Here is a 26,731-nt window from a genome sequence, read left to right on the forward strand (position 1 = left end):
TGCCCGCCCTTCCCCCGCCCCCCCCCAGCCTGGCAAATGCCTACTCTTCCTTCAAATCTCACTTACCATCACCTTCTGGAAGACAGCCTTCTCTGGGCACCCAGACTTGGGGGCACGTTCCTTTATACAGCCTCACAGCTCCACGCTTCTCACAACTGCAAAAGTGACTGGTTTTACTGTCTCCTCATTTAATTTTTTATCTTTCCCTTTGCCCCAGCACTTAACACAATGCTTGTCACAACACTCCCTTCAGGTCAGCCCGTGAAACTTTTTATGATGATCCCTCAAATTGTATGCAAAATTCTGTGTGCATCTACATTTTTCTAAAGAACGATGGCTTCTGTTGGAGTTTCCTGGGGGTCCAAGACCTGGAAGAAGTTAAGAACCTTCCCCCGGGAGGGGTGCTTACGTGGTTCAGTCAGTTAAGCGTCCAACTCTTGACTTCAATTCAGGTTATGATCTCAGGATTTGTGAGATCAAGCCCTGTATTGGGCTCTGCACTGACAGCGTGAAGCCTGCTTGGGATTCTCTCTCCCTCTCTCTCTGCCCCTCCCTGGCACACGCGCTCTCTCTCTCTCAAAAAATAAATAAACATTAAAAAAGAACTGTCCTCCAGGAGCTGAAGACTCCTTCCATCAGGGCGTCTGAGAGGCTCGGTCAGTTAAGTGTCAGCTTCGGCTCAGGTCATGATCTCACGGTTCGTGGGTTTGAGCCCCGTCTCAGGCTCTGTGCTGACAGCTCAGAGGCTGGAGCCTGCTTCTGATTCTGTGTCTCCCTCTCTCTGTGGCCCTCCTCAACTCATGCTCGGTCTCTGTCTCTCTTAAGAATAAATAAAAAACATTTTTTAAAAACCAGTAAAAAAAAAGACCCTCTCCATCAAAACAGCATTGCCAACCCAGACTTCTACTATGCAAAACTGTCCCCTAGGATACAGGTTCTAAGAGGGCAAAGATCTTCATCTATTTTGTTCACTGATGTATCCCAAATGCCTGGAATGGTGTCTGGCCCATGCTAGGTATAGGTATAGAAAGAACATAGTCTCAGACAAATTGTAATAGTTGTGAGAACTGTACATGTATTGGTTAGCTATTGCTACATAACAAGTTATCCCGACATTTAATGGCTCAAAACATTTATTATCTTGGTTTCTCTAGGTCAGGAGTCAGGGTGCAGCTTAGAGGGGTCCTCTGCTTCAGAGACTTTCACAAAGCTGTGAAGGATCAGCCAGGGCTGTGGTCATCTGAAAGCTCAACTGGAGAAGCACCTGCTTCTGAGCTCACTTGCGTGGTTGTCGGCAGGATTCAGTTTCTCTCCAGCTGGAGGCTGCCCTCTGTTCCTTACCACATAGGCTCTTCACAGGGACAGCTACAAGATGAAGCTTGCTTCATCACAGTAACCAAGAGGAGAGAGAACAAAATGGCCACTGCGATCTTTTGTACCATAACCTCTGAAATGGCATCCTGTCACCTCTGCTGTGCTGTTTGTTAGAAGCAAGTCCCTAGGTCTGGTGCACACTCAAGGGGAGCAGATTGCCCCAGAAATGAATAGCAGCAGCCAAGGCCATCGTAGAGCCTGCCTATTCCAGAATATTTATGTGTTTTCTCATCTGCCATCTGGCTCATCTGAAAACCCAGAGAAGGCACAGACCAGATGCCTATGGGTCAAGCAGATGATGAGAAGGGAAGAAGTTAGTGGTGGGAGCTTTGCTGCTCACCCTCCAGCAGATTGCCACCAAGCCGGAATGTATGTAGGCTGACTTGTGAGGGCTTCTAAACTTTCAAAAGAAGGCCAAGTCCAGACTTTCATGAGACATTTCCTGATTTTAAAACTGTGATAATCTAGCAAAAATACATGAAAATCAGGAGTTTCTGACTCTTCTCTATGGCAGAAGGAGCCTAACCCATCTTCCCACCCTTTGTATGTGTGTTACCTCTCTTCTGTCCCCACCCTTCTGACCCCTCCCTACATCCCCCACCAGGTCACGAGGGCAAGGACCAAGCAAATTCACTCTGGACACTTTCTATAGCTTTTTTTTTTTTTAATTTTAATGTTTTATTTGTTTCTGAGAGAGAGAGACAGTGTGAGCAGGGGAGGGTCAGAGAGAGAGGGAGACACAGAATCTAAAGCAGGCTCCAGGCTCTGAGCTGTCAGCACAGAGCCCGATGTAGGGCTTGAACCCACAGACTGTGAGATCATGACCTGAGCCGAAGTCAGACACTTAACCGACTGAGCCGCTCAGGTGCCCTACAGCTCTTTGCGCATAGCAGGCAACGGTCAATATTGTTGAGTGAAATACGAAATTGCTGACCTGTATCTCTTTAGGGAGCATTCCTCCTCCCTAGTCCCAGAGGGGTGGTTAAAAGTGGGCTCTGTTAGCTGAAGAAGCTGGGATCCTGACTCTGTCACTTGTTTTACGACCTTTGGCAAGTTACTAACTTTTCGGACTTCAGCTTCTTCATCTAGAAAATGAGAATAACCGGGGACACCTGGGTGGCTCAGTCAGTTGAGCCTCAGACTTCAGCTCAGGTCATGAGCTTACGGCTCATGGGTTCAAGCTCCCTGTGGGACTCTGTGCTGTCAGCTCAGAGACTGGAGCCTGCTTCCGATTCTGTGTCTCCCTCTCTCCGATTCTGTGTCTCCTGCTCATGCTCTCTCTCTATCTCAAAAATAAACATTAAAAAAAGAGAAAGTCAACGAAATGAGAACTGTACCTGCTTCTGGTTGTTATAAGGATTAACTGAAATAGTAGACTTACTAACACACCACTGCCACTCACTAGCTATCTTTACTGGCTCCCTGGCACCTCTCCCTCTAATCCATGATCTACCATCATCTTCCACCTCCCACCCAGGAGAGAGCCTCTGAAATGCCTGCCAATCTGCCACTTTCACTGCCAGGGTTTACATCCTTCAACAGTCTGCTGATGCCCTTAGTAGGAGAAAATCCAAACTCCTTGACGCAGCTTCTCAGGCTCTTACGGAGCTGTGCCTGCCCAGCACCCCCGTCTCATCTCTTCCTACTACCTCCCTTCACACTCAGCGCCCCAGGCCCGCTGAAGCTGCTTCTGGAACACTCCGCATCTTCTACCACTTCAAAGTCTTTGTTAAGTACCATTCCCTCTGGCTGGAACCTCTTCGCTACCACTCTTTGTGATGTCCCTGCTATGCGCTATCAGAATTTTTGATGTTCTTCGCTCAACCTGAGGGCAAGCACAAGATCTGCCTTGCTCCTGGCTCCCCTCTCCCAAGCACAGCGCCGGGCACAGAAGAGGCGTAGGTGATACCGTCCGCGGCGGTGTGGATCCTGCGGGTAGACAGCGCCACCTGTCGGCCAAAGCTTGCACTTCAGCACCTAGAAAAAAGTCTTCACCTCCGGTAGGCCACTGAGGTGGATGGACATGGTTTTGAAGTTTTCCCAGGGTCTATTGTGTTTTCTTACACCAGGCTTAGCAACAAACAAAAAAGCTAACATCGAGTCCTTGATGTGACAGAGGCAGACACTTTCTTAAGTGTTTTAGTTCTTAACATGATTCATTTTCCTAACTCAGTGAGGCAGGCGCCATCACGGTTTTGTGGAGGGAGTTAACAAACAGGCACACAGCACGTAAATGACTCACCCATGATCACACGTCTAGAAAACTTCACCCCAGACGGCCTGCACTTTTAAGCCCCAAACTCACTGCCTCTTTTGCTTCCTTTACTCTCTGCCCAGAAGCCTGGGGAGGTTACACACAGCGGCATTGGCCGCAACCAAAATCCCACCTGGAGTGACCCACACGTTCTGAAAGCCGCACGGTTCTTTGGGGCACTCAGGACAGGATGTCGAGGCACTGGTCTCCTCAGGGAGACCGCAAAGTGCAGCAGTCGGCCCTGACCTCCATGTGACCGCTCCTCTGTGACCTCTGGGTCACCACCTCTGGGCCTCCGCAGCCCCATGGGACCCCTGAGCCCTGGTGAGTGTATTAGGTCCGATTGTTTTGTTTCCTTGGAGGCATTTTATTTGCACGTACGCATTCTATCCCTAAAAGAATCCCAGGACTTTCCCTTCTGTGTCTTTTGTCTTCCTTCATGGTCCACGACGCCAGCTAAGGATGTCAGTGCAACCAAAGAGGTGGGACAGGAGCAGGTCTCTAGGCCGTGCATCAGATTTGGGGCCAGTCACTCCACACGTGGTTAGCCTGTCCCCGAGGGTCATAGCAATTTCCCAGCTCTGTGATCCTCAGCAACTTCTACTTTGCCAACTTTGCCAACCTTTTTTTTTTTTTTAAATATTTATTCATCTTTCAGAGGAAAGAGAATGAGTGGAGGAGCAGAGAGAAGGGGAGACACAGAATCTGAAGCAGGCTCCAGGCTCTGAGCTGTCAGCACAGAGCCCAATGCGGGGCTCAAACTCACGAACCATGAGATCATGACCTGAGCTTAACCAAATGAGCCACCCAGGCGCCCCATCTACTTTGCCAACCTTAACCATGCTTTGTCGCGAGGAAATAACTGCACAAGGGCACTGGAGCAGAACCTACTAAGAACCTGTGCCTGCCTCTCACAACACTGTTAATGCTCCTGAGGGCATCTGCCAGGACAGTCACAGGCACCGTTAGGGCAGCACAGAAAGAGGGCGGAAAGAGCCATGTCAGATAGCCAGTGAGGGGTGAGGAGTGTGGCTTCTGACCCAGGGGAGCCACAAATGGCAGTGGCCTTCACCCAGGCCCCTCCCTGCATCACTCACATCACACCCGAAGCGGGTCCCTTCACATGTTCCGATACTGCCATTTACAACCCAGGAGTTGGCGGGGCACCTGGGTGGCTCAATCGGTTAGGTGTCCGACTTCAGCTCAGCTGATGATCTCACAGTTCGTGGGTGTGAGCCTCATATCTGGCTCTGTGCTGACAGCTCAGAGCCTGGAGCCTGCTTCGGATCCTGTGTCTTCCTCTCTCTCTCTGCCCCTCCCCCACTCATGCTCTGTGTCTCTCTCTCAAAAATAAACATTGGAAAAAAAAAAAAGAACCAAGGGGTCGGCTACTTCCTTCTCAAACCCCATTTCCTGTTCACTCGCTCCTCGAAATATTCCTTTACGACTGGAAAAATGCCTGCCTGATCCACTTAAATTTTAAGCTGTTAAATACATGTATATGGTTAATATTTACTGAGCGCTTCCTATGCCCTAGTCCTTATTCTGAAAGCTGTACACAGAGTAAATCATTTAATCTCCCCAAAAGCCCTATGATTCTCCCCATTTGACACACGAGGAAGCTACGCACAGTGGAGGGACATGTTCAGGGTCACAGAGCAAGCGGCTGACCTGTGGTAGAAAACTAAAACATTGAACCAGCCTGTACTTTTAAACACCACGCTGGACCCCCTCTGCTGCTAGAGGCTGTGTCTGCTGCCTCTACCCCCGAGTGCCGGCCACACTGCTCTACATAGAGTAAATGTCAACAAACCCATTTTAATGTATACGTATATATATATACATACAGACACACATACACGGACATACACAGTCCCATCCCAGTGTGACAAATGTCCCCTCTTTACCCGGGAGAGAGCTCTACCATACCCTGGGCTACTGGAGGCTCGCCACAGGGAGCCTAGGCCTGGCAGTCTTCACAGATGACACCCAACAGGGCACTTTTATTAGACAAGTGGGAAGGGGCAGGGAGCACTTCCGGGTGTATACTGCCTGGGGCCTCACACGGGGCCAGAGCTCTGCTGCACCCGCTTCATCAGCTCTTCATCCTGCATAGACAACTCTGTCAACTTTTTGCCCATCCGCTCGTGGATGTCCAGGTACTTGGAGACACAGCGGTCCAGGCACACAGACTCGCCCTTGGACAGCTCTGCTTCCTTGTAGTGGGGAGGCACGCACTTCCGGTGGCAGGCACTGGTCATTCTGGGGGGAAGCAAGGGCAAGATCAGGTCGGCGACATCCTGAGGCACACCAGCAACTCTCCACCATTCCTCCCCACTATGCTGATCGCACCTCCCAAGAAGGCAGCATAAATCCTCAGTTTGCATAGCGACCATCTCGGAATGTTGAAAGCCCTCACCTCATTTGAGCCCATGTTTACAACGAATTATATAGGAACCCTTAGTTGAGCACTGGCCATGTTCCAGGCATCATGCTAAGTGCTTGACACAGACAGTTATGCAGTCCTCACAATAACCCTATGAGGTAGGCACTATCCCTATCCCCATTTTACAGATAAGGAAATTAAGGCATGGAGAGCCTCCGAATCCAACAGAGCTTGGGTATGAACCCATGCAATCTGACCTCGCAGCCTACATTTTAAAATTATTTATGATATTTGAAAGCATTCTAATATAGGGCTCCAAGATAAACCATCAAGAGAAAACATTAGGGAGCTTAAGCCGATAAAAACAGCAAACCTATGTGGATTGCTTTCTACCGTTCGGGCTCAATATTTAGAGCCTGTCATACATTTCTTCATTTAACACTGACAATGTCTCTGTGAGGTAGGTACTATCATTATCTCCACTTTATGGGAGAACCACCAGTCACACAATCCAAGTGATTCACCCAAGGCCATCATAGTGGTGCTGGGTGGGAGTTAGTTTGTTCCCAAATTTGCCCTATGGCTGTGGGCACTAGTTTGGAGTCAGACGGAGGTACTTGCTAGTCCTGACATTGCTATTGACCAACTATGAACCCTGAGAAAGTTATTTACCCTCCAGAAGCTTCAAGGTCTTCGCCATACAATGGGACATTTAGAATTAACCCAGTGGATCGTTTTTGAAGATTAAAACAGATTAAAGTGTGTAAAATGCTCAGCAGGTACCTGAGGTGGAGAAAGAGCTTAAGAAATGCTCACTGCTAAGTGGGCAATATACTGCGTGTCAAAAGGGCAGTGCTCAACCGCTCCTGGAACCTAATCAAAGCTTTAACTGTCCTTCCTGCTCAGCTCCTTCCTCACCATCTGCATCCCAATCTAAATGTCCCACTCGTTCTAGTGACCCCGTTCTGCGTCTGCATTAGCCCTCAACTATGAGGAGCATAAGTGGGGGTGGGTACCCTCCCCTCATTAAGGTACTCTTGAGAAAGGGTAACCCAGAATCATCCTCAAAGACAAGCTAACGCACGGTTGGCTCTTACCTGTTGTACATATCAGCCATCATCTCTACCTCCAGCTCCGCAGCCAGCTGCTGGGCCCTGAGCGGATCCATCGCAGCCCTGCACCGTGGAAGAGATCTCCTTCTGGCCTCCTAGTCCTGGGGGCAGAAATCACCGTCAGCACCCACCCCTCCCATTCAGTTTCCCATCCCAGGGGGATAGAGGACGCGGAGTAATCACAGGACATCGGGTGGGCGGGAGCCACAGTCCTCAGTGAGTTCAACCACCCCACCTCACAGATGTGGAAACTGAGCCCTAGAAAGGGAACACTGCCCAGCCCAAGGTCACACAGCGCATCAATGGAAGGACTGGAAATCTAGCCCTGGAGCCCTGACGCCCAGCCCCTCGTGGTCACTTCTATCCAGGAGAAGATGGGGACCCCGGAAAGAAACACTAAACCGCGGGCCTGAACCTCCAGGCCCCAGGGATTCCGATCACCCGCGGAGCTAGGGCACACAGGTCCCGGTCCAGGACCTGCACCTCTGAAATGGCGGCGTCATCATCAGGGTCACCTTGAGGCGAGAGGTCACTTACCACAGCCTGGGGCCACTCTCAACGCCCGCGGCGTCCCCAACTTGCAGCAAACACCAGAATCTCACCGTGCAACAAGGCAGGCTAAAGCGGAAGCACGTGGGTCACTTCCGGGAGGGAAGTCCCGCCTCTTTGGTCGGACTCGCTTCCGGAATGAAATACCAACGAGGTAGCGTTGGGAAATCCGCTACCATAGAGAGGAAGCCGCCGGCCGCGACTGAAGGCGAAGACGCCTTGCCAATGCTAGAGAGGACACCAAAACACCATAGAGGCCTGGGCGGAGTGCAGAGCGCCTGCAGCCTGGCGGTCAAGTCCCTTGGATTATCGCGGAGGGGTCTGAATTTAACTACGCCGTGGAAGGCGCTGCCGGGCCGGCCTCGGCGAACCTTGCCCCCACCCCCGGGGGGCTGACGCCACAGCCACAAAACAGGCGCGGAGAAGGAAGACGCCCTCCCAAAAGTTGTTCTGTTTGTGCTGCACGTTAAGGTCCCCTGGAACGCTTTAAAAGGCCCCGATGCCCATGCCTCACTTCATACCAATTAAATCAGAACTCCTGGGAATAGGATCCAGGCATCAGTAAATGTTTCAGTTCCTCCGGTGATTTCTTTGTGCAGCCAGATTTGAGAACCCGCGCTCCAAGGGACTGTGGGAATACAGCTGCGTGTAGGTCCTAAGAGTTCTCTGGAATCGCAGGGTTCCTGCTCACAGAAAGATGAGACGTGAATACGGTCTGTTTTGTGCAACTTCTGTTAGACGCCCTGGGCCATAAAGAGATGAATAGGAACAATTTGGGCTGGAGCTAACCTAGTGTATCTGAGCAAGGGAGGAGGAAGGTATTGTGAACTCTAAATCTCTCCAGGGTTCATGTGTTCCTCGATCTGCACTCTCACAACAAAACCCTACCCTCATCCTTTGGTGTTTTCAAGGGATTTTCCAGTAAACGAAATTTAGAAGATGCAAATTAATGGTGCAAGCACACACTGCCCACTGGAGAAGATGGACTGGAGGCGATATGGTTGGTCGCTCCCAGATTCCCCCCAGAAAGTCAAGATTTTAAACACCGGCCCTCATTTCTGCTGTAAGGATTCATATTTCTCAAACTCTGTGCCCCTATACGTTAAAATGAAAGTAAAACGGGTGCCCCTGGCTGGTTCAGCTAGTAGAGGATGTGACTCTTGACACCTCCACCCCATGGTGAATTCGAGCCCTGTGTTGGGTGGAGAACTTAAAATTTTTCCTAAATAAAATTAAGGTATAACGTTTATACAGTAAAATTACTAAAGTATAGGAAACGTAAGCTTAATTTTTTAACTGAAGCCTAATTTTAAAATACATGTATATTTTTAAGTTTGTTTATTTTGAGAGAGAGAGAGCTCTTGTAAGCGGGAGGGGCAGAGAGAGGGAGAGAGAGAATCCCAAGCAGGCTCTATGTGTCAGCATGGAGGCCCAGTGCGGGGCTTGAACTCCACTGTGAGATCATGACCTGACCCAAAGTCAGACGCTCAACCCTCTGAGCTACTCAGGCACCCTGTACATACTCATTCTTATGACCACCGCTCAGATCAAACTACAGTAAATTTCCAACACCCTCAAAAGTTATCTTATGGGGGCACCTGGATGGCCCAGTCAACTAAGCATCCCACTCTTTTTTATTTATTTATTTTTATTTTTTAAATGTTTATTTATTATTGAGAGACAGAGCATGAGCAGGGGAGGGTCAGAGAGAGGGGGAGACACAGTATCTGAAGCAGGCTCCAGGCTCTGAGCCTTCAGCACAGAGCCCTACGCGGGGCTCAAATTCATAAACCGTGAGATCATGACCTGAGCGGAAGTCGGACGTTTAATTGACTAAGCCACCCAGGTGCTCCTAAGCATCCCACTCTTAATTTTAGCTCAGATCATGATCTTACAGTCCTGAGAAAGCCCCATGTGGGGCTCCGAGCTGGGTATGGAGCCTGCTTGGGACTCTCTCTCTCTCTCTCTCTCTCTCCCTCTGCCCCTCTCCCACATGTGTTCTCTCTCTCTTTCTCAAAAAAAATTATGTTCCTTCCCAGACAATACCCCCGCTCCCAAAGTTAACCACTATTCCGACTTCTTTTTTTTTTAATGTTTTATTTATTTATTTTGAGAGACGGCGGCTAGGGCTGGGGGCAGAGAGTGAGTGAGAGAATCCCAAGCAGGCTCCACACTGTCAGCATAGACAGACATGGGACACAGTCCCACAAATTGTGAGATCATGACCCGAGCCGAAACCAAGAGTTGGACGCTTAACCAACTGAACCACCCAGATGCCCTATTCTGACTTCTGTTGCCCACTCTTGAACCTCATGTGAATGGAGTTACACATTATTTTCTGGTTTGTGCCTGACTTCTTTAGCTCAGTGTTGTGTCCATAAGATTTCACCCACATTGTGGTGTGTATCTGTTATTCATTTTTTTTATTGCTGTCTAGTGTTTGCTTGTATGAATAAGCTACAATTCATCTATCCATTTAACTGTTGACTGACTTTTGAGTTGTTTCCAATTTGGGGCTGTTATGACAATGTTTCTGTGAACATTGCACGTATATTTTAGTGGACACGTGTTGTGCTGGTTTTTGCTTTTGATAATACAGCCAACGTATTATGGACTATTAAGAAATTGCACAGGAAAAGGAGATGGGTTCTTACAAGAGTCATCTGCTTCCTTGATGGGATTTTTTTTTTTTTAGGTGTCACAAAAGGTTATATACCATATGATTCCATTTAAATAATATCCTCAAAATGATAGAATTATAGACAGAGAGATTAATGGTTGCCCAGGGTAGGATGGGTGTGTGTGTGGGTGCCATTAAAAGGGTAACACAAGGGAAGTCTTTGTGATGATGGAATGGCTATGCATCCTGATCTTGGAAGTGTTCACACAAATCTAAACATGTGATAAGATGTCATAGAACTATACACACCATTGTTCCAGTGTCAACTTCCTGGCTTTGATTTGCATACAGTTATGTAAGATTTAACCTTCAGTACTTCCTCTGTACTATTGGGGCACCTGGGTCACTCAGTCGGTTAAGCATCCGACTCTTGATTTCAGCTCAGATCATGGTCTCATGCTTTGTGAGTTCAACCCCCACATCGGGCTCTTTGCTGACAGTGTGGAGCCTGCTTGGGATTCTCTCTCTCTCTCCCTCTCTCTCTGCTCCCCCCAACTCATGCCCCCCTCTCAAAATAAATAAACTTAAAAAAATAGTTTATACAGCCCCAGCCTTCCAAGATCTCTTTAGAATACAGATACATCGTCTACAGTTGCTGACCTCTGTCAGCACCACGCTGAAGATGTGGCCTCTCACTCTCCCGTGTTCCACCCCTTCTGAGCCCCCCAGCCTCCCAGAAGGGAGCTGTGTATTTGTTACTCACCGCGGAAGAGTATCGTCCTCTTAGATGAGACCTCAGCCCCAACAGAAGGGGTGCTGGGTTGTCACCCGGAATCTTATATGGGCCCTGACCACTCATGAGCAGTGTGGACAATACAAAGACAGCCTGGGTGGACTCCTTTGAGATGAGTAAGAGATGAGAGAGTTAGAACGTCAATGGCTCCAGCAGAATGGTTATTCTGTTGGCTCAGAGATCGAGCTGCCCGAGGCTTGGTCACTGTGACCCACTATTCCCCTTCCTCACCACTTCCCCTCAACTCCAGTGCTGTCCATCCTGTCCCGGCCACCACCATCCCGCACCTGGGTTACTGCAGTAATGTCCCCACCTCAGTTCCTGCACCCCACCCCCACCCCCGTCTGTTCTCAAAACAGCAACCTGAGTCATCTTGTCAAAAACTAAAGTCAGATCGTGTCCCTCCGCAACCTGAAAGGGACCACTGGCTTCCAATCACAGAGCAAAAGCCAACAGCCTTACAGCGGCCTCTAAGTCCCACGGGATGGCCCCCTCCCCCTCCCATGACCTTCTATTAACTTATTTATTTATTCAATATATACTTATTGAGCACCTCATGTGAACCAGGCAATTTGCTAGAGCCCGGGTACACAGCCATGAGCCGGGCAGATAATGTCCCTGCCTTCATGGGCTTACTCCAGTGAGAGTCAGGTAATAAGGAAATAAATAAACCAATTCTGGATACCAGGAAATATCATGAAGGAAATGAAACAGGCTGACATGATGGTGAGGAACTGAGGCTCTCTGAGGAAACAGACTTTGAGCTGAGAGCAACATGGGAAGGATGAACAGTCTCGCAAAGGGCAGAAGCAAAAAGGCGACAGCCCTGAGTGTAGAGAGGAATTAATTTACTCAAGGACAGAAAGGAGGCCAGGGTGGAAGGGGCTGGGGGAGGGGGTTGCGGGGAGCCCCCGGCTTCATCAGCCACGCGGACCCGCTCTGCACATGTTCTCCCAGGGTGGTACCTCTCTTACATCACAGGACACATCGGTTTTTCTGAGCAAAATCCCAATTCAGTACAAAAATGTGTTCAGAGCCTCCTATGGGCCCATCGCTTCAGCTTAAAACAGAACTCAGTCCTGTATTTTCTAGACTCCAAGCCCAGCGGTCCATCAGCCTGGGCCGTCATCATCCCTCCTCACCTGTTCGCCCCTCCTCCCACCCCTCTGTGCAGTGTGAGCCCCTGAGACACCCCACTGTGGGCAGCTGTCCCGTTAGGCGCCTCCACAGCCGACCCCTCAGCAGCTGTTTCCTTCCGAAGTAAAGGAGTATTTAAAGGAACATGGGGTGGGAGTGGGGGTGGGGGGCAAAGGGAACAGGGGAGGCCTAGCCTGGGGTCTGGACTGGCCGGCGAGGCCAGAGGGCTGGTGGCCTTATTCCACATGGGCCTGCGGACGGTCTGCGGGGTGACCAGGGCGAGGCAAGTACGCTGGGAAGAAAGGTGGCCACAGGATGGACGCCGCAGGGGTCAGGGCAGGAAAGACGCGCTGTGATTGAAAGGTGCCACCTGTCAAATCTTCACGGGAAATCTGAGCCTCCTAGGCCGGGGGGAAGTGTTGTACCAACAGGGTGGTAAACAATGCTCTCCTTGGGTCCCAGGNGCCACGGGGCTGGGGCTAAAGGCAGCCCTGGGAGTGAGGCCGCTCAGCTGGAGGGAGGAGACAGCTCCAAGCCCCCAGGCGGAGGCCACACAGGTAGGAGAAGCCCCAGCCGGTTCTGAGTGGCCGCTGCAGCCGCCCACCCTGTCTCCCACCTTCCGAGGCCTGGAGCCTCTCCGCAGAGCCCCAGAGTTGGAGAAATCCAGGCTCTTTGCTAATCCTCTCCACCTCTTTGTCGGCTCTCTGTAGAAGCCAGAGGTCAGGGACCCTGCCCTAGGGTGTTGGGCAACTACAGATCACCCACAGAGCGGCCCACAGGTGGCCATCCACAGGGAGGCCCCGACAGGGGCACAGAGGGCCTTGGGGGTCCAGGCCGGCTGCGGTGGGAGGCAGCCTCTCTAAGCAGACTCTCCGAGGGAGGGTCCCTGGCTGGGGTGGGGGATGGTGGCAGCCTCAGGACCACCAGAAGGCAGATTGGGAGGCACGGGTTTGGCAGACGTAGGAACAGAGCCATCAAGTGTCGTCTACACTATTTGGAGCTTGGAACTCGAGCTCCTGGGTTCTTTCTCGCCCAGTCGACCAAGAGAAACCGGGAGAGGGAAAGGGAGCTGTCTACAATACAAACTGTAGGCTTCCTGGGGAGGGAGGACTGGGGAAGAGGAGGGGGGGGGAGGAGAGGCCCTGCCGTGAATGGCAGAGGGAGAGACAGCAGCACCGTCACAGCCACTGCCCTCGCCCACCAGTGGGGTGCCGCTCACTCCAGGCCCCTGGCTGGGGCGCTCGTGGGAGGGGCATCCCTGGCAGAAGCACCGGGCTGGCTGTCAGGAGACCTGGATTCTAGAGACGGCAGGACCACTAAATTGTCCTGTGACTTCAGGGGACTTCAACCCCGCGAGCCTCCAATGTCCAGTCTGTAAAATGGGGCCAGTGACACCTACCCCCAAAGGGCTAGAGCGAGGAATGAGTGAGGTGGAGCCAGGCACCGCAGTGTCAGCTGTCAAGCTGCTACAGAATCGTTCGTGTCGGGGCTGAAGGGCGCTATCCTGGCTTCTCACGTCCCGAGTTTCTTCACTCCTTATCTATTTATGACAAGCCTGCGGGGCGGAAAGCCAAGGTGGTGAACACGCAGGACGGCGGAGGCGTGTGTGTGTGTGTGTGTGTGTGTGTGTGTGTACACCTGCCCGTCCTTCCCTCCCCCACTCCCCCACAGTGTGAGACAGTTAGAAAAAGGAAAGATGGCTGTCACCCTCCACTATGCCTCGGCCAAGCACCACCGCGCTTTGAGGCGTAAAAGGGGCTTGTGAGCATCTTCCTGGTATTCTATTCCCCCTGCCTTGTCTTACCAACTAAATGCCCTCATGGGGGCGCCTGGGTGGCTCAGTCAGTTAGGCATCTGACTTTGGCTCAGGTCACGATCTCACAGTCCGTGGGTTCGAGTCCCGAGTCGGGTTCTGTGCTGACAGCTCAGAGCCTGGAGCCTGCTTCCGATCCTGTGGCTCCCTCTCTCTCTGCCCCTCCCCCACTCATGCGCTGTCTGTCTGTCCGTCTCTCTCTCTCAAAAATAAAAAAAAAGACATAAAAAAATTAAATGCCCTCATGAAGGGGTCAGGACCTTACGAGCTGATGTGTGCTGAGTGCTCCCCTCCGGACACCTACCCAGCTAACTCAGTCCATAGAACGCATGACCCTTGATCTCAGGGTTATGCGTTCAAGCCCCACATTGGGCGTGGAGCCTACTTTGAAAAAAAAATAAGAAGAAAATAAAATTGGACGCTTAACCAACAGAGCCACCCAGCCGCCCCAAAGTAAGGGGGTATCTAGAATCCACTTAGGCACTAAAGAAGGTGTGTATTTCTAAAAGGGTAAAGAGTAGGCCATTTCTGGAACAACTTCAGCCAGAGGCTACACCCGCCTGCCCAACCCCAACCCCTATTAATGTCTTAGGAGACCCTAGTTTTCCACAGAACAGTTTGGAAAACCTGATCTAGATGAATCTTATCTTTGGCGGTGAAAACCGAGCACTTGAGAAGGAAAGGGTCTGTTGAGGTCTCAGAGTGGGCGACCAGGAGATGCGGCGAAGCCAGCTCCCGGGCCTCCTGGCTCCCTGCTGAAACGCATCCCATCCTGCTGGTTGGATCCCAGTTCATCCTTTGCTGGGGCTGCTGGACCGTGAAGGGGCTCTGGCGGGAGGAGGGGGGTGCAGTTGGAGGACAGTGTGAGCATCTTTGCAAACTTTGCAAATCTGCGCCCCTCGGAAACCGGTGGGGGCACCGCATCCATGGACCCCAGGACGCTGGACTGGGGGCAGTAAGACCCGAGTGGGTGGCGGGAACAGGGCCCTGTCGCCAGTCCACCTGTCTCCCTGCCTCTGTCCCAACTGCCCAGGTGCCCCGGGTACTGTCACCTAGAATGGTGGCGTTGCAGAAGGCAGGAAGTATTTTTAGCCAGTGACACGAGCGCCTACTTCTCTCACCGCCTGAGTCATTCCCTGAACGCTATCTGAGGCTTGTTTTCTTTGTAAACAGACACCCAAGAAGGGCAGGGGGATGAGCAAGCTGGCCCTGTCCCCCCACCCACCTGTTTCTGTAGACCCTACGGTAGTTACAGTACTTGGACAGGAAACCCCACATTAAGGTGTCATAATGTCCCTCTCCCCTGACTTGTCCCTGGCAGTCAGAGGCTCAGATGTCTCTGGCAGAGGTTAGGAAGAGTACGTGTCTATTCTTTGCCAAAATAAACTCTTCCTGAGGACCACAGGGGCAACTGGGCTGAGCCCCAGACACCAGCCGGCCCAGGTCTTCCCAGATTTGGGGCGTTTTTACACCACCCCCGGAACTAAGCCACATCTGTACCCTGAATGCCTTCCTTTGAATTAACTTATTTTTAAATCCAATAAATGTATTTTTAAAAGCAACCTTATCTCCCCTATTGGAAATGGAAACTCAATATCACTGGCCAGAAATAGAAAGTAACTGTAGAAATAAGTACAGTGGAAACAGGGCAGTACTACTAAATGCTGTCTGTGTGCTCCCGCCTGCCTTGGGCTCCATTAAGATGGGAGACTAGCCTCTGCTGCACAGGTGTCCCAGATGCCGGCCACACTGTAACCCTCTCACAGCCTTCATCAGAAAGAGGCAAAACCATTGAAAAGGCATTACGTGATCTAATGTTCTCTAAAGCCTAAGCCACGGCCCGCAGAGGGCTGTTAGGTAAACACCATCCAATGTCAAGTCAATGTGGCCCATCACCGCGCCTTTGGGGAAGCAGCACTGTTACCCCTTCATTTTATCACGAAAAATGTCATGTCTTGCTCATGTCACAAGCCCAGGCTGTGGAGGACCCAAAACGGAACACCAGGCCTCCAGACCCCCGGGTCAGCGCTTTCCGAGGCCTCACCTCACACAGCAATGGGCATGACCAGGTCTGCTTGTCTCCACTTTTCAGAGATGGAGCAGAAGGAAGGGGAGCCGTCCTCCAAGGATGGGACCAGTGTCTCCCCAGCCACAGAGGCCCCAGTGACACAGGGAGGCGGAGCCTCTGCTGAAGAGGAGGGAAGAGCCACAGTGGAGAGGACCCTCAAAGAGGGGCCTCCGGATGGGGCCGGAAGGCAGGAAAGAGCACCAGCCGAGGAGAGCACTTCCGCTGAACTTCAGGGGGCAGCAAACGGGCTGGATGAGGCCAAGGTGGAATCCAAAGGGGAGGCTGAACTTCACAAGGAAGATGGTGGGAAGGAAGAAGTCATGGTGGCTCCTCACGAGATGGCTGATGGGAAGGAAGAGACCCAACTGGACCCCAAGGAGGCCACGCTGGCCTCTGAGAAGCCGTCGGCTGAGGAGGAGCAGGCCACGCCTGAATCTGGGGAGGAAGCCCGTGTGAACGAGGAGGCCGAGGCTGAGCCCAAGCAGGCCACTGGGGAGCCGGAGGCCGAGGCTGGAGCCGAGGAGGCTGATGGGAAGGAGGAGGCCACAGCGGCCTCTCAGGAGGAGAGCAACCAGACAGAAGAGCCTGCAGCGGAAAGTCAAGAGAAAGCCGATGCCCCAGAGGCCGGGACAGACTCTCAGGAGAAAGCTGCTATGGAAGAGGCGGAGGCCAAGGCTGACGGGAAGGAGGCGGTGAGTGAGGCAAAGTTGAGGAGGGGGAGGAGGCCCCCACAGTGTTCTGGAGCCCCCGGCACCTCAGGAAGCCAGCCCCCGCCTCAGCCCCAGCCTGTTGTTATTCCTTAGGGAAGATCCAGTCTTCCCAGTGACATCAAGAGCCCCGGGGTGGGGGACACAGCCCTGTGGCACCAAGCTGCCTTCTGGATCTTTCTGCAGTCCTCACAAAGCTTTGGGCAGGTGCTTGTGGGCCCACGAGCCCACACAGTTCATGTTCGTTCCAGGAGTCAGGGGGTCCCGAGCAAGAGCAGGACCAGGGTGCAGAGAGAGAGTCGGAGGAAGGAGCAGGAGTGGTTCCCAGCTCCCCCGAGGAATGGCTCGAGAGCCCCACGGAGGAGGGCAGTGGCCTCAGCCCTGGTGAGGGTGAGTCCAGGGAGCCACCCGGAGGGGGCGTGCAGACCACATGGTGCAGGCACTCCAGCTTCTCTCCCCACTTCCGTCCCTCCAGGTGGGGTGACTCCAGACTCCGCAGCTTCGGGACAGACCAGTCCTTCCACCAGGTAATGTCGAATTCTGGGGTCCCAGCTCCTAGTCCCTCTACCGCTTGCTCCCTTCCAAGTCTACCGTCGCCTGGGCCTGGGTCTCCTGGGGCCTGATCTTGATTTTTTTTTTTAAATTTCTGAGAGAGAGAGAGAGAGGTAGCGTGAGCAGGGGAGGGTCAGAGAGAGAGGGAGACACAATCTGAAATCAGGCTCCAGGCTCTGAGCTAGCTGTCAGCACAGAGTCGGACACGGGGCTTGAACCTACAAATCGTGAGATCATGACCTGAGCCGAAGTCGGACACACAGCCGACCAAGCCACCCAGGTGCCCCTCCTGGGGCCTGATCTTGAGATACTCCAGGATTCCTGGCTTCTGGCCCCCTATCCCAGGGCAGAGCCCACGAAACCAAAGGAGCCTGAGGATGGGAGCGAAGGGAGCACGGGAGCGTGCAGCACGCCTGGTCCGCTCGCTCCCACTCCACTGTGAAAGCCTCCACCTTGGCGTCCTTGACCGGTGTCCATGACCCATCTTCACGGGGCTCTTTGTTTTGTCACTCAGCACTTCCCGTGGTGCCAGCACTACCCACAGAACCTGAGCAGAAAGCCTGAGTTCAGACCATGACTATGCCACTTACCAACCGTGTGACCTTGGTTTTGTCACTTTTCTCATCTGCCAAGTGGGCACTGTGCCCATGCCTACCTCCAAGGATTACTGTGGGGCTTATGTGACATAAAATGTACAAAGCACTTGGGGCACCCGCCTGGCTCATTCAGTAGAGCATGCAACTCTTGATCTTGGGATCATGAGTTCGAGCCCCCGGCTCAGTGCAGGGATTAGTTTAAAAGAAAATGTACAGAGGCGTCTGGCTGCCTCACTCGGAGGGGCACCGACATTTGGTTTCGGCTCAGGTCACGACCTCACAGTTCCGTGAATTCAAGCCCCATATCAGGCTCTGCGCTGGCAGCATGGAGACTGCTTGAGATTCTCTCTCTCTCTCCCTCACTCTCTGCCCCTCCCCCACTTGCACTGTCTCTGTCTCTCTCAAAATAAATAAATACACTTAAAAAAATAAAATGTATAAAGAACTTAGCACAGTGCCGGGTACCCAGCAGGTGCTGGATAAAGTGAGAGCCTTCTTTTCACCATCACATAACTTAACTCAGAAGAAGCTTCCTTTATTTTGACCTGAAATTCATCTCCGTGTCTCTTTCGTAGGGAAAGGTAACGGGTCAATGTTCTCTGAGCACTGGGACAGGGAGGCGGCAGCCACAGCTGGGTGCTCTACACACCCCCTCAGTCTCAAGCCTTAGAGCCACCTTGTCAGGCAGTTCTTCTCGTCCCCAGTTTACGGATGAGGTCGCTGAGGCTCAGAGAAGTGACATAACAGTCCCAAGATCACACAGCAAATAAGACGCAAACCCAGGATTCAAACTCAGGTCAGACCTCACACTTAGCTCAGTTCTGCCCACACATCTCACCAGACCATGTGCTCCCCAAGGTTACAGTGAGCCTCACTGACCTCCTCCCAGTGCTGGGCACTGAGAAAAGGTGCAGGGAGTGGGGGCCTCAGTTTCCTAGGCCTTTCTTGACTGCAGGGACCGCCCACCCTAGCCAGTCCCCTGCCCGGTCCCCTGTAATGGCTGCTCCCAGCCCTCCTCACACTTCTCTCTGCCGTCCCCACAGTGAGTCTTCACCAAGCGATGCGCCCCAGAGTCCCACGGAGCCCCCTCCCTCACAGGAGAAGAAGAAAGAGAAGGCACCAGAGCGCAGGGTGTCAGCCCCTGTCCGGCCCCGGGGGCCCCGCGCACAGAACCGCAAAGCCATCGTGGACAAGTTTGGCGGGTAGGGCGCAGGCCGTGCCGGGCTTTCCCCCAGGAACCCCGCAGGGGAAGCCCCGGCCGACCTGGGGGGACTGATACCTGGGGCTGGGGCTCCTCCCTGATGGGACCTCCCGAGGCAGGGCCTTGCCCATCCCACCCCTCCCCTGCAGGGCAGCCTCGGGCCCCACGGCCCTGTTCCGAAACACGAAGGCCGCCGGGGCAGCCATTGGCAGTGTCAAGAACATGCTCTTGGAGTGGTGCCGGGCCATGACAAGAAACTATGAGGTGGGCACGGACCAGGGGCGGCGTGGGGCTGGGGACCCTTCCCGAGGGCGGCCAGTCCACGCGGTGCGGCCCGAAGGCGGCGTCCAGGCTCACTGAGGACTGCTCGGCCCCCTCCCCCACAGCACGTGGACATCCAGAACTTCTCCTCCAGCTGGAGCAGCGGCATGGCCTTCTGCGCCCTCATCCACAAGTTTTTCCCCGATGCCTTCGACTATGCCGCCCTGGAGCCCACGCAGCGCCGACACAACTTCACCCTGGCCTTCTCCACCGCTGAGTAAGCCGCAGCGTGCTGCAGGGCTGGGGGTGGGGGGGAAGGGCGCTCAGGATGCATTCGCAGGGGTGGGGGAGGTGGTCAGATGGAGGCTGTTCGTGAACCCAACACTCTCCCATCGCCAGGGACAGGGACAGTTTCAGGGCATAGGAGTAGGTGAACTTGGCAAAATCCCTGTTTGCTGTAGCTTACGTTCTAAAAAATATTTTAAAAAAAATTTTTTTTAGCATTTATTTATTTTTGAGAGCGTGAGCAGAGGAGGGGCAGAGAAAGAGGGAGACACAGAATCTGAAGCAGGCTCCAGTCTCTGAGCTGTCAGCACAGAGCCGGATGCAGGCCTCGATCCCACGAATTGTGAGATCATGACCTGAGCCGAAGTCGGACGTTTAACCAACTGAGCCACCCAGGCGCCCCTAAAAAATTTTTTTCATTTATTTATTTTTGAGAGACAGATTGTGAGCGGGGAAGGGGCAGAAAGAGAAGGAGACACAAAATCTGAAGCAGGCTCCAGGCTCTGAGCTGTCAGTCAGAGCAGAGCCTGATGCAGGGCTCGAACCCACGAATCATGAGATCATGACTGGAGCTAAAGTTGAACACTAATCGACAATTGACGGAGCCACCCAGGCGCCCCCGCTATGGCTTACATTTGGAAGGGAGAGACAGATCATGAACACACAGTCCATGTGAAATAGAATGCGGGGGGCAGAGATAGGCACCCTAAAGAAAATGCAGGCGGGGTAAGAAAGAGAGGAGAAGCTGGCCTGCTGTTTTAGACAGGCAGGTTGCAGAGATTTGGGGCCACAGTCTGACTCTGCCATTTGTTAACTGTGTGACCTTGGACAGGCTCCTGTACCTCTCTGAGCCTTCACACTCTCATCTTTAAAATGGGCACAGCATTTCCTGTGTCGCAGGATTAGTGTGAGAACTGAGTAAATAAGGAAAGTATAACAGTGCCTCGCCCACAGCAAACCCTTCAAAAAAGAATCTTAGCTGTTGTTCCTCTATTGTGATGAATGACTTCACAGTTTCTTTTTATTTTTTTAATGTTTCATTTATTTTTGAGAGAGAGATAGAGACAGCGTGAGCAGGGGAGGGTCACAGAGAGAGGGAGATACAGAATCTGAAACAGGCTCCAGGATCTGAGCTAGCTGTCAGCACAGAGCCCCATGCGGGGCTCGAACCCACGAACCGTGAAATCATGACCTGAGCCCGTCGGACGTTTACCGACTGAGCCACTCAGGTGCCCCGACATCACAGTTTCTTATGATCATTATTAATCGCTTTGGAATCTGGAGGGAGATTTATTGCTGAGGCCCACATGGCGGGACGCCAGGGGTGGGTGGTGGGATGGAGAAAGGGGGTGGTGTTGGAGAAGCAGAAGGGGGGTGAGGAACAGGGTGGCCCAAGGAAGGACCTGACAGGCAAAGACGTGGGTTGCTGGGTGACGGTGGAAGGGAGGGATGCTCCCACCACGGAAGCATCAAAGCCAGCCTCAGCCAGAGCTGCTGTGTCTTCCTACCAGGGAGGCTTGAACACACCCTGATGGCCTCAGGGTTCCCAAGGAGCCATGCCAGGACCCCCTTCTGCCTGGCCCCAGGGAGAGGCTCTGAGCCACCTGGTAGAAACAGACTCTGCAGAGAATGTCACCAATAAGGGCAACTCTGACGCCCCGGAAGGCAATGAGGGCACCTCCAAAGCCCTGGGACAGGACATAGGTCACAAGGGACATTAGCAAACACCTTGGTCTGGAACGCTGAGCCCTCGGGTCTAGCCCAGACCTGGCCGCCAACCGGCCGGGAAGTCCCGGGGAAGCAACGTTCCCACCTCTGGGCCTGCGTGTCCCTGTGGGCAAAATGGGAAGAGTGAGGCTGAGCTGTGCTTTTCTTTTTCTTTTTTTCTTTTTTTACATTTATTTATTTTTGAGAGACAGAGTGAGATAGAGCGTGAGCGGGGGAGGGGCAGAGAGAGAGGGCGACATAGAATCAGAAGCAGGCTCCAGGCTCTGAGGTGTCAGCACAGAGCCAGACCTGGGTCTCGAACCCACGAACTGTGAGATCATGACCTGAGCCGAAGTCAAACACTTAACCGACTGAGTCACCCAGGGGCCCCTCTCTCTCTTTTTTATTTTTAAATATATTTTTAAGTTTATTTATTTTGAGAGACAGAGAAAGAATGTGAGCAGAGGAGGGGCAGAGAGAAAGGAAGAGGGAGAATCCCAAGCAGGCTCTGCGCTGTCAGCACAGAACCCTCCGTGGGGCTACATCTCGTGAACCATGAGATCATGGCCCGAGCCGAGATCCAGAGTTGGACACTTAACCAACTGAGCCACCAGGTGCCCCTGAGCTGTGCTTTTCAAATGGGGTCTTTCTTTTCCAGTAGATTCTTCACGCAAAAGATTAAGTGAATGCCCAACATATAAAACAGATTAAAGGGGACCTTTTTCTTTTTCTTTATTAAAAACTTTCATTTAACTAAATAACACTTTCCTTATGAAACTTAGATATTGCTTCAAGCACGATCTCATTCATAGAGCTTGACGTTTGCAGCTGTAACATGTATGTAATTAAACAGGCAGAGAAGGTGCAAAGCGTGTCCTAACCCAAATGACAGTTGTCCACAGCCTGGCTGACATTGGACCACGTGACCCATTAACACAAACCACTACCACCCTCTGGCTTCATGCTTATTTGAGGTCATCCCTCTTCTCCTCAGCCACCTGCTCATGGTTACGAGTTTCTGGCAATAACTATACCACCTACAAAACCTTGGTTTCAGACATTCCGGTCTCTACCTGTCCCCACCCCTCACCTTTCTTTTTTTTTTTTTAAATTTTTTTATTTATTTCTAGGAGAGAGAGACAGCGTGAGCAGGGGAGGGTCAGAGAGAGAGGGAGATACAGACTCTGAAATAGGCTCCAAGCTCTGAGCTGGCAGTCAGCACAGAGCCCGATGCGGGGCTCGAACCCACGAACCACGAGATCATGACCTAAGCGAAAGTCGGACGCTTAACCGACTAAGCTACCCAGGCGCCCCCAACCCTCACCTTTCTAACTCACTTCGTTTAGCACTCTCACTGCAAGAGATTTTTTGCCCTGTGGGGACTTTTTTTTTTTTAATGTTTATTTTTGAGACAGAGAGAGAGGTAGAAGAGAGAGGGAGACACAGAATCCGAAGCAGGCTCCAGCCTCCAGGCTGTCAGCAGAGAGCCCAACGCGGGGCTTGAACTCACAAACCGTGAGATCATGACCTGAGCCAAAGTTGGACACTTAACCGACTTAACCGACTGAGCCACCCAGGCATCCCTGTGGGGGCTTCTAATCCTTTAACATCACCATTTCCCTCTCTCCATCAGCTTCCTTATGTCTTTGATTTCATGGTCCATCAATGTCATCACTCAAGGGGGGTACGTTTCTAGGTCGAGAGGGGCTTCTGGAGCACAGCAGCTCCGTGCCCAACACCCTTCTGAGGATGCTCCCTGAGGCATGTGTATGGTGCCCTAGGGCACTAAGGATGCAATTGGAAAACCACCAGCCTTGATCTTCCAGAAGATCCCTAACAGGTTCACATTTTCCTGCCCAGGGATGGAGTGAGCGCCCTGGGGTAGGAAGCCAAGGAGGTCAGGAGGCCACGTCCTGCTCTGGGCTCAGAAGCACCTGTAACGACGCCGAGAAGCCCCATGACTTGAGGGTGATTAGGCGCCGGGTGTCCTGCTGAGCGCCCTCCCTGGGTCCCCTCTCATTCCATCCAGTCAGCGTCTTACAGTGTGGGGAGCAGTAGTGGGGTCCCTGGACGTCCTAGGTTCATACAGGAGGGCGCAGGGCGTGACACGCGAGTGAACCCCCAGTGGAGACGGAGAGCTGTAAGTGAACACCAGGAACCACGTGTCCCTGGCCTGCAGGACGTGGGTCATTGTCCCCCTGTGCTGCCCTGCTGGGTTCCAAGCCAGAGCCATGGGCAGGCAAACTGAACAGTCAGGTGATGATGCCGGATAGGGAAGGGTGTTGGTGGGGATGCCTGGGGCTGGAGGGTGCAGAGGTCGACCTGCCGGGTTTGAGCCCTGCCCCTTCCTTCTTAGCGCTGAGGCTCTGGGCAGCTGACTTACCTTCTCTTTGGGTTTGGTGTGAAGATTAGGTGTGCAAAGTAAGGGGGCCCCTGCCACGGCCATCGCCTCCCACTGCCCCCGTTGGAGAACTCACCTGATTCCCGTGGAATCCTGGGATGAGGGGGAGCAGCCAGTGGCCGAGCCCCCAGAGGGCTCCATCAGCTGTGCTGCCCAAGGAGCCCGGCCCCGCCTCCCACAGAGCCCGCAGGAATGATGCTTCTCCCTTGCAGGGGACCAGCATCCTGACTCACACCCCGGACTCACCTGCATTGGGTAGCAGGGAGTGTATCCCTTCCTGGAAATCTTCCAGTCTGTGCCCCTCCCCCGACTCTCAGGCCAGCCCAGTTTGGGTGTGAGCCCCACTGTCTCTGAGCCCCAAGAGAGGATTTCCGCTGGGCCCCCGGATTCACCTGCTGTCAGCACCCATGGCAGTTTGGCAGGCTGGGGCTGCCGAGACCCAGCTTCAGGGCGAGGATGCCAGGGACAGGCTTAGGGTTGAGTTCCGGCTGCGCCACTCACTTTGACCTTGAGGAAGTCCCCCCAAATGCTCAGTCTCCAACTCCTCTTCTGCTGGTTGAGGATGGAGGGGAGGAGTGCATGAGACCACTCAAGGGGAAACCCTAATAAAGTATGTGCCATGTGGTACCAAGGCCCCAACAGTGGTTTGCTCTGATTATCAGGCTTGGCAAAGCCAGAAGCAGCCCATGGTCCCAAAGAGCAGCTGGGAAGTTAGAAAAAGAGGACTTGCTGCTAAACTCCATGCAGTTCCTCAAACATGTGAAGCACTCCTGCCTCAGGGCCTTTGCACATGCTGTTTCCTCTGTCCGGAATCCTCTTCCCTCAGACATGTACATGATTTATTCTAAGAAGCCTTCCTCGAGCACCCTATTAAAAAACACCCCCGACATAGGAACCTATCCCGTCTCCCTTCCCTGCCTTATTTCCCCGTAGCCCCTCTCATCATCTGATGGACCATGTACAACATGTTTGACTATTGCCCGCCTTCTGCCACGAGACTGTCAGTGACACGAGTGGGGAAGTCTGGGTTTTGCACGGTGCTGAATTCCCTACAGGAGTGCCTGGCACACAGTAGGTCCTCAGGAAATACAGAGAGGCTGCATGAAGGAGACTGTGCATCTTCAGACCTTGTGGACGGTGCTGATGCAAGCTGCACTCTGGCTAGCACTGGGCTCCGTGCTCTAAACTCACCGAGGCGCTTGGCCTTTCAGAGCACAGGCGGGCCAGCGCGTCGAGGGGGCGGTTAAGGTAGGACTAGAAACCAGAGGTCTTCCTCCCACACGAGCACACACAGTGCACTGGAAACATGGGCTCTGGGATCAGGCCAGGCTATGTTTGAGGGCAGACTGTCAGGGTCTCAGTGATCTCATCCGTGCAATGGGATGGTTGGCCGAGATGACCTCCCGGCTCCAACACACACAGTTCTGTGGGTTTCATCCTTGCTGGGCGGCCCCCTTCCCCTGCGCCCCACACCCTTCGGCTTTGGCTCTGCTGCTCACCGCCCCCTACCCCTGCCCCTCAGGAAACTGGCCGATTGTGCCCAGCTGCTGGAGGTGGATGACATGGTGCGGCTGGCAGTGCCTGACTCCAAGTGCGTCTACACCTACATCCAGGAGCTGTACCGCAGCCTGGTGCAGAAGGGACTGGTGAAGACCAAGAAAAAGTGAGGAGCTGACTGGCGCGGTAGGCGGAGGTGGGCAGGATGCCCAGCTGACCGGCCATGGCCCCGAGGCCACAGTGCTGGAGCTCGAGCAGGGCAGGTGGCACCAGTCGTAAATGCATTAAAAGTACTTTTGTAAAATCTTGTCTGGCCCCTCAGTGCACCCTACACCCTTCCCCCCAGCCCAAGAACCTCGCTCACTCTTGGATAATAAAGCCTGGCCTCCAGGCCTCCTCACCTGACACGATCTTCTCAACAACCATGACACCATCTGGGAAAGTACGATGGCCTCGGTCCCACCACTAAGCAGCTGTGTGACCTTGGGCCAGTGACTTAGCCTCTCTGAGCCTCTTTACCATCTGAACAGGCATACTAGGAGTTCAAATCTCACGGATGTGCTGGGAGGGTTAAACGAGGTAATGAAATCAGCAGAAAGCTTTGCCCGGTGCCGGTCACATTAAGTGTTCAATGTGTGAGGCCAGAAGTAAACGCATTCATATGTTTTGAGCCATCGGTGGTGTTTTTCCCAATTCTCTTTCCTCTTTCCACCCTTCTCCCAGATTAGGGAATTCCAGGACAGGTGCTGGGATAGAAGATTCTCGAGAAATCTCAAACTAGGTTAGTGGGGCCTGGGGTGATGCCCTCAACTCAAAGACACCTTGCATTTGTGTCCTGTGAGTAGTAGTTTTCCGGCAACTTCGACCCACTGCCCCCTGAAGGTCCTTCCTTCAGGTTAAGTTAATCCCTTGGGCCTGGGCTGAAGTTTTGGCTTGGCTTGGCTTTTCTTTATTTATTTAAAAAATTTTAAAACATTTATTCATTTTTGAGAGACAGAGAGTGAGTGGGGGAGGTGCAGAGAGAGGGAGACACAGAATCCCAAGCAGGCTCCAGGCTCTGAGCTCCTAGCACAGAGCCTGACACGGGGCCTGAACTCACAAACTGTGAGATCATGACCTGAGCTGAAGCCGGCCGCTTGACGGACTGAGCCACCCAGGTGCCCCTATTTATTTTTATTTTATTTATTTTTTATTAATTTTTCAAAAACCTTACATCCAGGTTAGTTAGCATATCGTGCAACAATGATTTCAGGAGTCGATTCCTTAACGCCCCTTCCCTATTTAGCCCATGCCCCCTCCCACAAGCCCTCTGTTGGCTTGGCTTTTCTATTGCTCATTAGGGACGCACCTCTGAGCTGCTTATAACTTCCTGCTCACAATCCTGTCTGGCTTAATCAGCCATTTGGAGCTTGTGTGCA

General features: G+C 52.8%; 2 protein-coding genes across 2 annotated transcripts; one reads left to right on the forward strand and one right to left on the reverse strand.

Annotated features, from left to right (window-relative positions):
* Positions 1-5,603: 5,603 nt before the first annotated feature.
* TIMM10 (translocase of inner mitochondrial membrane 10) lies at positions 5,604-7,756 on the reverse strand. The gene is made up of 3 exons (XM_077748793.1): positions 7,664-7,756; positions 7,112-7,227; positions 5,604-5,890 (listed from the first exon to the last, which is right to left on the reverse strand). The coding sequence occupies exons 2-3, from the start codon at positions 7,180-7,182 to the stop codon at positions 5,689-5,691; spliced, it is 273 nt and encodes a 90-aa protein (XP_077604919.1). The 5' UTR covers positions 7,183-7,227; positions 7,664-7,756; the 3' UTR covers positions 5,604-5,688.
* A 6,053-nt stretch (positions 7,757-13,809) lies between these two features.
* SMTNL1 (smoothelin like 1) lies at positions 13,810-25,508 on the forward strand. The gene is made up of 8 exons (XM_077748928.1): positions 13,810-13,825; positions 16,131-16,798; positions 17,065-17,197; positions 17,289-17,340; positions 19,005-19,163; positions 19,312-19,426; positions 19,549-19,700; positions 25,339-25,508. Exons 2-8 carry the CDS (start codon positions 16,133-16,135, stop codon positions 25,481-25,483), a joined length of 1,422 nt encoding a protein of 473 aa, XP_077605054.1. The 5' UTR covers positions 13,810-13,825; positions 16,131-16,132; the 3' UTR covers positions 25,484-25,508.
* Positions 25,509-26,731: the final 1,223 nt, after the last annotated feature.

Source organism: Crocuta crocuta, unplaced genomic scaffold (genome assembly GCF_008692635.1).
Source record: "Crocuta crocuta isolate KB4526 unplaced genomic scaffold, BGI_CrCroc_1.0 scaffold323, whole genome shotgun sequence".
Classification (NCBI taxonomy): domain Eukaryota; kingdom Metazoa; phylum Chordata; class Mammalia; order Carnivora; family Hyaenidae; genus Crocuta; species Crocuta crocuta.